General features: G+C 41.6%; 1 protein-coding gene across 6 annotated transcripts in view; it reads right to left on the bottom strand.

Moving 5' to 3' along the window:
- PRPF4B (pre-mRNA processing factor 4B) overlaps nucleotides 1-12,850 on the bottom strand; it is a 63,491-nt gene that overhangs the window by 10,967 nt on the left and 39,674 nt on the right. For all 6 annotated transcript variants that reach the window (XM_014542396.1, XM_014542395.1, XM_014542394.1 and 3 more), the window contains exons 9-11: nucleotides 6,191-6,338; nucleotides 4,073-4,210; nucleotides 2,556-2,709 (exon numbers count right to left, since the gene is read on the bottom strand). In XM_014542396.1, the coding sequence (XP_014397882.1) occupies nucleotides 2,556-2,709; nucleotides 4,073-4,210; nucleotides 6,191-6,338 (440 nt within the window). The remainder of the gene's footprint in view (nucleotides 1-2,555; nucleotides 2,710-4,072; nucleotides 4,211-6,190; nucleotides 6,339-12,850) is intronic.

Raw genomic sequence — 12,850 nt, 5'->3', positions numbered from 1 at the left:
TGCCTTAAATAGTAGCAGGCTATCCACACTTATGTGCCCTTTAGTTTGGCTACACAACTACTACCCCCTCATGAGGAATATGGTACTTCTACCACACTAGTGGTTTAAAGATTTGGATTTTCATTAAACAGCTCCATGTGGTCTCTGATAATCTATTTTTTCCTTTTTCAGGAAGAAGGGAAAATATATTCCATTTCAGAATCCATGTGAAATCTAGTTTAGCATTAACTCAAGGAAAAATGAAGTTTTAAAAGCAAGAGCTTCTAACATACTAGCACAAATGTTATTCTTTAACCTCCATGGTGGTTACACAAATGTTCACAGTCTATCTTTAGACTGTTTATATTTTATACATTCTTTCATATGGATGGTATATTTCACAATTTAAAAATGAGAAAGGAGGGAGAGACCAAGATGGCGGCATAGGTAAACACCGCAGACTGCTGCCGCAAACAACCACTTCAAAAATACCCATTTCAGAATCCATGTGAAATCTAGTTTAGCATTAACTCAAGGAAAAATGAAGTTTTAAAAGCAAGAGCTTCTAACATACTAGCACAAATGTTATTCTTTAACCTCCATGGTGGTTACACAAATGTTCACAGTCTATCTTTAGACTGTTTATATTTTATACATTCTTTCATATGGATGGTATATTTCACAATTTAAAAATGAGAAAGGAAAAAAACTGAGGTAAAAATCAACTATGAAGTTGACTAGGCAAGTCTACAATTCATTCATAATATACCTACCATTTCACTGTAATAACTCAGCTCCTCTAACCAAGTTATATTATATATGTAATACATTATAAACTCAGACTAAACATATCAAAATGGAATGCCTCATTATTAATGTGATAGTGTGAAAGGAAATACTCTAATCAGATCATAATTTTTCTAAAGCGTGGAACATGTGATTAGAAGATAAACTTGGAATTACCCACATTTTGCACATGCCCCAACTCTGAAAACCTTAGAACAGGGTGAAGAAATGGGGTCAGGGAGGGAAAGAGGTTGTGTGTGCATTAATCACTCCACTATGATGATATATATTTCTAAATTTCAAAAACATAAAATTATATTGTAAATTTGCATGCTACCACATCAGAAGTCTTAAGCTAAAAGAGGTCAAGACAGCCCTGACTCAGAGTTGCAGGTTCAATTCCCTCAAAGGCAAATACCTAAGTTGCGAGTTTACTCCCCAACCCCCGCCTCCCATGCAACATGCGGGAGGCAACCAGTCTATGTGTTTCTCTCATTTGATGTTTCTCTCTCTCTCCTTCCTTCCCTCCCTTCTTCCACTCTCTCTGAAAAGCAATGGGAAAAATATCCTCAGGTGAGGATTAAAAAAAAAAAAGATGTAAAGACAGTTTTAGGAGAGTGAGCTTTAGTGTGTTTGGGCTCCCAGAAGGCACTGCTTCTAAAACAATCCTATACAATAAAAACCCAATATGCTAAGTGTCTGGTCGTCTGTTCAACCAATCAAAGCGTAATATGCTAATGATATGCGAAGGCCACGCAACCACTCACTATGACGTGCAATGACCACCAGTGGGCAGAAGCTCCGACCGGTAGGTTAGCTTGCTGCAAGGGTACAGCCAATCAGGACTGAGCGAGATAGGCCGGACACAGCCTGGAGCCCTCCCATGGTCCCTCCTCCCCAGCCCCAATCGTGCACCAGTGGGTTCCCTTGGCCTGGCCTGCGCCCTCTCGCAATCCAGGACCCCTCAGGGGATGTCGGAGAGCTGGTTCTGGCCCAATCCTGCAGGCCAGGCCAAGGGACCCCACTGGTGCACGAATTTGTGCACTGGGCCTCTAGTAAAGAATAATGGAGCCCTAGCCGGTTTGGCTCAGTGGATAGAGCGTCGGCCTGCAGACCGAAGGGTCCCAGGTTCAATTCCAGTCAAGGGCATGTACCTTGGTTGCGGGCACATCCCCAGTAGGGAGTGTGCAGGAGGCAGCTGGTCGATGTTTCTCTCTCATTGATGTTTCTAACTCTATCCCCCTCTCCCTTCCTGTCTGTAAAAAAATCAATAAAATATATATTTTTAAAAAGAATAAAGGAAAAAAGAATTACCCCTGGACACCTTTAAACTCAACTTCTTATATCTGTTTAAGGCAATTCTCTTAAATGTCCCAAACTCCATCAGTCTATAAAATTCCCTTAAATGTTCTTAACTCCATTAGCCTACAAAATTAAAGAACACAGAAGTGTAAACACACCTTATTTCAAAACAGCAAAACATGCAGCACTTTTTATTCACTACCAGAGGAAGCCCATCATTACTATATTAAAGCACTCTTGAGATTTGCATGTACTCTAAATCCACAATAAAAAGGAAAAATTTGAGACAGTGGCCTATCTCTTCTTTCTTCTTTCTTTATACTTTAAAATTTCATGGCTCAATTTCCAAAAAAGTAAAAATTGGTAATTTATAATGGGTAATAAATATATACTTTAAGATGTTATTTTTAAAATAATACAGTGGTAATCTCACATTACTGAAAAGAAAATACATGGATGTACAATGCAGCCTTAACTGTTTCACTTACCAGGATATTGTCTGGCTTGATATCAGCATGTAGAATATTGCATCTTTTAAGGAGTTTCAATGCCAAGAACAACTGCTGACTATAGGACCTTACAGCTGTAATATGAAGACCAACATCCTTACCATATTTTTTTAACACCTCTCGTAAATTCATGCTTATAGGAGAGAAAAAAAACACTAAGGGTTAAAATGCAAAATGGACATTTAAAAAACGCAAAAACATTTAAGCATAAAGTAAAATCAAGCCCAAAATACAAATTACAATTAAATATTCTGTTCAAGAATACCTCCTCATATATTTGATAAATTTTTCTACACTGAAATGAGAACATATGAAATTGTGTGTACATAACACAATTTTCCAATAAAACTCAATTTTTAAAATAAATTGAAGGAAAGATATGCAATGGTAAAATCTGTATTGATTTTAGAACGGATTTATATTTGAAAGACTAACAATGAAGCTATACTTTAGAAGATCAAAATTGTATTTCTTCCACGATTCCCATTTCTTATCATTCTGGCTTAATCCTTCCTTGAAATATTTAATTTTCAGAGAATTTCTCTTGTTGAGCTGAAGGCTAAAAGCAAGTAGTAAACTGGCACATAGTATGCAGTCAATTAATGTTAATACATTAATGACTATCAAGAAACCAACTCTTAATACAAGGTTAAAAAACAAAAACCAGAACTAAATTAAGTCTATAATAATAAAAGCATAATATGCAAATCGACCAAATGGCTGAACAGTGGAACAACCGTCTGGATGACCACGCTGACACCCACTGGCGCTAGGCCAGCCAAGGCAGGTGCAATGCGACTGGTCAGGGGCCCAGCCATTGCACCATGATCGCCATGCAGAGGGAGGCCCAGGCCACCAGCTGGTGGGACGATCAATTGGGGGGTTCCATGATTCCCCGCAGAGGGAGGCTCAGGCTACCTGGCAGCGGTGCTGCAGTGAGTGGGCAGGGCCTCCCTCTATGGGGGAGATCCATTGCAGAGCCCAGGCTGGGTAGGCAGGGCCTACCTCTTTGGGGCGATCAATTGCAAAGCACGGCGATTGATTGCCCCAAAGAGGGAGGCCCAGGCTACCTGGCCGGCGGCACTGCCGTGGGTAGCCTGGGCCTCCCTCTGTGGGGGCAATCCACTGCGGAGCCTCGGCCAGGTGGGCGGGACCTACCTCTTTGGGGTGATTGATCATGGAGCCCTGCAATCGATTGCCCCGCAGAGGGAGGCCCAGGCTACCCAGCCTGCGGCGCTGCAGCGGGTGGGCAGGGCCTCCTTCTGTGAGGCAATCAATCACGGGGCTCCCAGACTGTGAGAGGGCACAGGCCAGGCTGAGGGACCCCACTCCCCAACATGCACGAATTTCGTGCGCTGGGCCTCTAGTAAATAATTAAGTAAATAAAAATCAAACACCCAGAAAATCTGTCATTTCAATTGTTGTTTATCTTAAGTGAGGTTGGTAGAGATGAAGAAGCTAAATTTTCAGTTTATGTAGAGGTTCTGACACTGTACCTGAGAGGCTCAAATACGAGACAGAGATGCTGTTTGTGATAAAAGTGTCTGAAGAGCCGCAAACAATGAAATTTGTCATCAGGATCAGCATCATTAAGTTTTTTCAAGAATTCTAGTTCTTTTAAACCAGTTTTCTGCCTGAAATAAAAAAGAAAATTAGGTCAAAATTAAATACATCTAGAATTTATAAAAACTTAATAATATATATTTGCTAGTTCTGGTCTGATGTAGCATAGTTGATGTTAATTAGTTCGTATTTTTTTTTAAGTAGTAATAATAAATCTGTTGAGGAATGACAAGTCTCTGTATCACATAGAAAATACTTTATACTTAATCAAATACAATTTCCTGAAGTTAATTTCCAAAATAACCAATCAACAAAACAGAAACACTGAGGAATAAACTACCTTGCATAAAGGGAAATCAATAATTTTATTCTCATTTTATTGAATAAATAAAATTTATTTATTTTATTGCACATTTTATTCTCAAGTCTTGATGTGAATACTGTCTATCTATCTATCTATCTATCAATCATATATCTCAGTGGTTCTCAACCTTCTGGCCCTTTAAATACAGTTCCTCATGTTGTGACCCCCAACCATAAAATTATTTTCATTGCTACTTCATAACTGTAATGTTGCTACTGTTATGAATCTTAATGTAAATATCTGATATGCAGGATGGTCTCAGACAACCCCTGTGAAAGGGTCATTCGACCACCAAAGGGGTCTCGATTGAGAACTTGAGAACCGCTGATGGATCTATTTTATTTATCTGTCTGTCTGTCTGTCTGTCTGTCTGTCTATCTATCTATCTATCTATCTATCTATCTATCTATCTATATAAGGCTAAGCGATCCTCTGACCGATAGCTATGACGCACAATGACCACCAGGTGGCAGAAGCTCCGACAAGTAGCAATGACGCGCACTGACCACCAGGGGGCAGACAACACAGAGGATGCAGAGCTGCAGTGACTTGGCAGTGGCGATTCTCGGATGATGCACCCCGGAACCAGAGAGGAGGGAGCCCGATTCGGAGATGTGTCACCCGAGAACTGCTCTCTCACAATCCGGGACCCCTTGGGGGATGTCGGAGATCTGGTTTCGGCCCGATCCCCACAGGCCAGGCCAAGGGACCCCACCTGCTTGAGGAACCCCACTCACTCCGCAGATGCCCTTTGAGCCATGGCACTGCCCCAGGTGCAACCGGCTGGGGAGTGACCACAGGAGGTTGGCTCCAGGGCGTGTCTGGCCCGTCTTGCCCAGTCCTGCCCCACCGGCCACCTTCTAATTAATTTCCTTTCAATGTGCACAAATCTGTGCACCAGGGCACGTGTGTTTAATCAAAGTGGAACCACATTGTATACAGTTTTGGTTCCTTAAGGGTCTAAGTAGGAAATGTCTCACCAAATATTAATATTTGGTTATCCTCTAAAATGCTTGTTATAATTTGTCAATAAGCTACATTTTTTAAAAGTTAGTGTCTATAAAGCAGGGGTTGGGGATAACCATCAAAACAAAACAACAAAGAACTTTCTAAGCATGGGGCGGCTTAAGACTTTAGTATAAATCTACAACATTTCTTTCCAGTGGTTCAAAACCAATACTAAGTTGAGTTTAACACCAGCTCAGTGTGTGGTATAAATTATGCATTAAAACATGTATGTGACAATTAAGTAACCCTAGTCTATTAAGAAAAAGGCAACAGAAAGATACAAATAATTCGCCAAACTATCTGATAAACTGGCTGTCCCCTTTTTGTAGGCCACCTTATGCTAATCAGTGACAGCTAATTAATATAATACTTTTATTCCTCACCTCTGGTCTTGAGTTTAAGATATTCACAGCAAAAGATGGCCATAAGACAAACAGTAGAAAGAAGTAGTCTAAGTTAACATTAGTGCACAGTAGGTACTGAAATGAATTAAATACAAATCAGCCTATAGTTCTAGTACTTCACATAACACAGCTATAAATATCCAGTCAAAAAGGAATACTACAGTCATTTTATAGTTACAGTACTTATTTTACAGAATGTTACTTTTTTAAATGGCATTTAGAAATATTTTCATTTGAACAAAACATGTGTTAAAGGTTTCATCACATTGACTTACATGAGTTCATTGTTTCTGATGATCTTTACAGCCACTTCTTGGTTGGCTCTTGCATTATCTCTGGCTCGTACGACATTACTGAATACACCTTGACCAGTGTAGCCATATACATTATAGCGCTTATCTAACACTTCACCTATGTTCACACCTAAAAGAGTAAATTAAAAAATTAGAATTTTGAGTAAATAAATTATCAAAACTATGATACACAGAATAAATTAAAAAGTAGGAAACACAGTGCAATCACTCAAAATGCATGTCAAATCCTACTTCGTGCTTGATTTCCCAGACATCATAGAGAATCAAGCCCATGCCTCCACTGTCACTCTCTTCCATGTGGTTAATACTGCATGCCCACTTCCAATGATTACAAGGAGAGTTTTTGCTGTCTTATCAAATGCTAATGATTTTAACATTGAATATGGGAGAAATGTGCTGGTTGAAGTGTTTCCAACTGCAGTCCTGTATGACTAGTACCCCAAGTTCCTTGTATGTTGTTTTTCTTGGTTTCAGATCAAGATGAGCAAGTGATGTACTAACCTCTTCCTTCTGGAGGATTATCTCATGGCTGAAAATAACTGAATAAAATTAGGTTGCAAATCAAGTCTTCACTTTAATTTGCAATGCTTCTGGGGCTGCCTACATAAATTCAGCAGCTGCTAGATGAGGCAAACTTTTTAGGTGATGGCACTATGAAGAAGCTTTTACAAAATGTTACAATGAACGCTAGAATTAATAAGAATTGTGAAGGAAGGGTAAAAACCATCTAGAGACTGTTAGGAAGGGCACGGTCACAAGAGGGGCTGGCCCAGCTTCCAAAGGCAGCAGGCCAAGAGTGAGGAGAGATTTCCCGGCTGCAGAGTGGGGTTTTCCCTGTGAAGATCAAGGCCTGGATCTTGATCCAGAGTCCAGAGCACCAGAGCCAAGAAAAGTGGCCCATGTAACATCCAGTTGTGAAAAGGTGGCGGGGTTTCTGGCCCCTGCGGAGACTGGAGCCAGTCAGAGATAAAGCCACCATTTTGGTGTTTTTTAAAAAAAAAACACAGAGCAGCCTGGCCCGCATGGCTCGTTGGTTGAGTGTCACCTATGAACCAGGAGGTCACAGTTTGATTCCAGGTCAGGGCACATGCCCAGGTTGCTGGCTCGATCCCCAGTGTGGGGTGTGCAGGAGGGAGCCGATCAATGATTCTCTCTCATCATTAATGTTTCTGTCTCTCTCCCTCTCCCTTCCTTTCAGAACTTAATAGCAAAATATGTATTAAAAAAATAGTAATAAAATTAAATAAAAAACCCAGAGCACAGGGTTTTCCTTTGCAGCCATTCACCTGAGGCTTTGGTGGAAAGAAGGCAGTGTGGACTGGAATTACCTGAGGAGTGGCTAGGGTCGGAAGCATTGAGGGGAAACATGGAAAACTGGTGGCAGAGAGACCTGCAATCAGTCATCCCATGGCCATACAGAAGGGGACATTGTTCCTGATAGTCGCAGACCCCTCCCAGCAGCTACAGCTGGAGGGGAGGGGAAATGCAATATCCTGCCCTAAGGGATACCACTGACCCCACACTCAGGAATCCCACTTGTCACACCCTACATCTTGACCCCTGCAGAGGCTACAATAGCAGAGGCCAAGCCTATGGGTCTGAACAATCTCAGAAGCATCACTGACTGGCTTGGAGGGGGAGTCATCTACCCCACTGTCCTAGGAACCTAACTACTGCTTCTTCCTCACAGGAGAGCAGATAGAAACTCCTGGATGCCCGGTGATCTCCCTGGACTGCATATGAGATCTCTGCCCAACCAAGGGCAGGGAAAATTTCTGGGGCACTCTCAGAGGAATAGCTATAGAATGGAAAAAGACACCCACCATTTTTCCTGAAATCTGAACATCCCTACTCACGGGAGACCCAAGGTCACATACAACCAATTCCACCAAAAGTCCTTTCAGAAACAGCCTTTTCAGTGATTAAGAGACAGCTGGCCAACAGATGAAAGGGGGTGGAGGTGGAGACCAAGGAACAAGTTTGCTGACCTGAACCTGGGCCCTGTGGTGCTAACAAACTGGCCCTAGAGTGCAGCTGGGTCCCTTCTGCCCATAGCCAAGTCCTGTGAAGACAGACACAAACTGTGGATCACTTGAAACTTCGAACAGACTGCACAGAGCCAAACATGGACAGCTTCTGACCATGGCTAGCACCCAAGTACCTCCCAGGAGGCCCAGAAACAGCAGACAAAACAGTCAACATCAGTCAACAGAAGACCAGAATACACAGGCACTAACTTTGCTGAGATAAATATCACTTTTTTTCTTCTTTTTGGCATTACCTTCTTTTTATTTATTGCTGTATTATTTTTGTCTCTCCTTTTTGTTGTATCTCTTATTTTTCTATTCCCTTTTCTTACTCTATTTTTCTCCTTTCTACTAGTATTTCTTTTTCCCTTTTTGTAATTTTTTATTTTTATTTTTTTAATTAATTAAATCTTTATTGTTCAGATTATTACATTTGTTCCTCTTTTTCCCCCATAACTCCCCTCCTCTCAGTTCCCGCCCCACCCTCCGCCCTCACTCCCCTCATCCATAGGTGCACGATTTTTGTCCAGTCTCTTCCCGCATCTCCCACACCCCTTTCCCCCCCAAGGATAGTCAGTCCATTCCCTTTCTATGTCCCTGATTCTATTATAATCACCAGTTCATTCTGTTCATCAGATTATTTATTCACTTGATTCTTAGATTCACTTGTTGATAGATGCATATTTGTTGTCCATAATTTGTATCTTTACCTTTTTCTTCTTCTTCCTCTTCTTAAAGGATACCTTTCAGCATTTCATATAATACTGGTTTGGTGGTGATGAACTCCTTTAGCTTTTTCTTATCTGTGAAGCTCTTTATCTGACCTTCAATTCTGAATGATAGCTTTGCTGGATAAAGTAATCTTGGTTGTAGGTTCTTGCTATTCATCACTTTGAATATTTCTTGCCACTCCCTTCTGGCCTGCAAAGTTTCTGTTGAGAAATCAGCTGACAGTCGTATGGGTACTCCCTTATAGGTAACTGACTTTTTTTCTCTTGCTGCTTTTAAGATTCTCTCTTTGTCTTTTGCTCTTGGCATTTTAATTATGATGTGTCTTGGTGTGGTCCTCTTTGGATTCCTTTTGTTTGGGGTTCTCTGCACTTCCTGGACCTGTAAGTCTATTTCTTTCACCAGGTAGGGGAAGTTTTCTGTCATTATTTCTTCAAATAGGTTTTCAATATCTTGCTCTCTCTCTTCTTCTGGCACCCCTATAATTCGGATGTTGGTACGCTTGAAGCTGTCCCAGAGGCTCCTTACACTATCTTCGTATTTTTGGATTCTTTTTTCATTTTGCTTTTCCGGTTGGGTGTTTTTTGCTTCTTCGCATTTCAAATCTTTGACTTGATTCTTGCGATCCTCTGGTCTGCTGTTGGGAGTCTGTATAATATTCTTTATTTCAGTCAGTGTATGCTTAATTTCTAGTTGGTCCTTTATCACAACATCGAGGGTCTCACTAGATTTCTTAAGGATCTCAATACATTTATCGGCGGTTTCCATAAAATTCTTGAAAAATCTTAGAACCGTGGTTTTGAACTCTATATCCAGTCGTTTGCTGTCCTCCATTTCTGTCATTTGTGACCTGTTTCTTTGTCTTCGCATTTTGTCTGCTTCCCTGTGTTGGTAGAGTGGTTTTGTGTGCTAGGTGTCCTACAGGGCCCAGTGGCTCAGCCTCCCCAGTTACCTGAGGTGGACACTCTTGGTGCACCCCCTTGTGGGCTTTGTGCACAGTCTTGTTGTAGTTATGCCTTGATTGTTTTAGGTGTCACTGGGAGGAATTGACCTCCAGGCCAATTGGCAGTGAGAATCAGCTGTGTCTGCAGTGGGAGAACTTCTGTGCTGAAGACACCCTTCTGGGGCAAGACTTGCTTCAGTGGGGCTTTGGTGCTCACTGAGTCTGCCCCCTGAGTGTGTTCCTTATGAATCTGAGGAGTTGTAATCTGGGTGGTCCCACTCTGACCACTGGGTACACTGGCTCTTGGATCTAAGGAGGTGCTAATTAAGCCTCTTCCTGAGGTTACCCAGCAGGAGCTATGAAGAGATATGCAGATTCCCCTTCCTTTTTTGGGGGTTTGGGGGTGCCCAGATGAGGCCCAGCTGAGAAGCAATGCAAGCTGCTGTGGGGCCTTGGGCCTTCTCTTGGAAGTTCTGGGTCTGTCTGGCCCAGCTGCAATTTGTTAGGTAGTTGTCAGGTTGGAAAGGACCCGGGCATTCATATGCAAAAGGCTTTGCAGCAGCCTGGATGGGGCGGGGTCTCGGAATCAACAGGGCGGAGCAAGCAGCTATGGCTGATTCTCAGCCCTGCCCTAAGGGGCCGCGCGTCTCAGTGTCCCGGTAATTGCTGCCAGCACCTCTGAGGGAAAGCCGCCCTCAAGTTCCGAGTTCTGCCTGCTGCCAGACCGTCCAGTTTCTCCCTGTATGAGCCCTGGGACCCCAGAGATTTCCGGAACCGCTCTTTCCTCCTAGTTGTAGAATTTCCACTCAGCCAGCCTTCCTGTGGTTCTGGATGATGTCCGTTCTGTCTTTTAGTTGTATTTTTGAAGTGGTTGTTCGAGGCAACAAACTCCGGTGTTTACCTATGCCGCCATCTTGGTTTCTCCCTTTTTGTAATTTTTCTTCCTCTTTCCCTTTATAGCATTTTCCTTCTCCTATCCTTTATTCTTATTTTCTTTCTGGGTTTCCCTTCTGCACTTTCCAGTTCTTTGTTCTTCCCCTTGCTCTTTTTCCATCTCATATCTTTTTTTCTTTTATTATTCTTGCTCACTCTTCTCTTTCCTAATTCTTTTTTCTTTTGTGGTATCTTTTGTTGTTCTTGTAGGAGTCATTTTTTTTATGTTTTTGTTTTGTTCTGTCAGCACCTGCACAACAGCTTGCATGATGTGGTCGGGGTGAGCCTCATAGTCAACCAGCCTGAGAGGAGATCCCAACAATGAATGGGACAACAAACAATACCCAATTACAATGGCAGATTCCAAATAAGCCACACAAGGGACATGCCTAGAGCATCCAACTCAGGAGATAAGAAAATCTGCACTATTGGGCACCACAGAACACTTACTATATAAGGCCACCCAAAGAAGATTCGGAGGCATAGCAGTTTGATCTAATAACATAGAAACAAATACAAAGGGAAATAAAAAATGGAGAGACAAAGAAACAACCTCCAAATAAAAGAAAAGAAGGACGCTCTAGAAGAATAATATCTGATATCAAAAATACATGAGAAGGAATCAAAGGCAGAAGTTCCAATCAGTGATTTGGAAGATAAGGTAGAAAAAAACACCCAATTAGAGTGGGAAAAAAAATTAGAAAGCAGGAACTTTGGGACACCATGAAACATAATAACATGCACATCATAGGGGTAACAGAAGAAGATAGTGAGCAAAGAATCAAGAACCTGTTATAAGAAAAACTGACATTAAACTTCCCTAACCTGGTGAAAAAAAAAATCATACAAGTTCAGAAAGCACAGAATTCCAATCAAGATGGACCCAAATAGACCCACTGCAAGACACATCATAATTAAAATGACAAATGTTAAAGACAAAGAAAGAATCTTAAAGGCAGGAAGAGACAGAAAGTTACCTACAAAGGAATACCCTTTAGAATGTCAGCTGATTTCTCAACAGAAACACTTCAGGCCAGAAGGAATTGGCATGGAACATTCAAAGTAATGAAAAGCAAGGACCTGAACCCCAAGACTACTCTATCCAGCAAGGCTATCATCTTAAATTAAAGGTAAAATAAAAGGCTTCCAGGACAAAAAGACTAAAGGAGTACATTACCAACAAACCAGCACTGTAAGAAATGTTAAAGGGAGTGCTTTAAGAAGAAATTGAGAGAGGGTAACATGGGTATAAAGAAAAAAATGTCAATAAAAAGGTACCTATCTATAATAATAAAAGCATAATATGCTAATTAGACCAAACATCCTTCCAGACGATGCCAGGGCTGCGAGGGAATACCGGGTTCTGGGTGCCTGCTGGCGTCCAGAGGGAAGCCCGGGTCCGAGATGCCAGAGGAAAGCTGGTGCCAGCAGCCAGGGGAAGGAAGGCCTACTCTTACACGAATTTTGGGCATCGGGCCTCTAATCAATAATAACCATAAATATAAAAGAACTAAAAGCTCCAGTCAAAAGACATGATAGCTGAATAGATAAGAAAACATGACCCACATAAATGCTGTTTAAGAGACTCATCTCAGAACAAAAGATACACACAAACTGAAAGTGAAGGGATGGTAAAAATATTCCATGTAAATGAAAATGAAAACAAAGCTCAGGTAGCAATACTCATATCTGACAAAACAAACTTCCAAATAAAGACCATAACAAGAAATAAAGAAAGATACTACATAATACTACATGATCCAATAAGAGAATATACCAGGTAATCCTGGTAAACATATATGCACCTAATATAGGAGCACTTTACATATCCTATCTAATAAAAGAGAAACATGGTAATTAGCCGTACATCCGCTACCCTTCCCATTGGCTAATCAGGGCGATATGCAAATTAACTGCCAGCCAAGATGGCGACCGGCAGCCAGGCAGCTTGAAGCGAACATGAGGCTTGCTTGCTTCAGTGACGGAGGA

The sequence above is a fragment of the Myotis brandtii genome, unplaced genomic scaffold, assembly GCF_000412655.1.
Source record: "Myotis brandtii unplaced genomic scaffold, ASM41265v1 scaffold300, whole genome shotgun sequence".
Lineage (NCBI taxonomy): Eukaryota > Metazoa > Chordata > Mammalia > Chiroptera > Vespertilionidae > Myotis > Myotis brandtii.
Note: the sequence above shows the minus strand (reverse complement) of the source record. Positions and strands in the feature narration are given on the sequence as shown.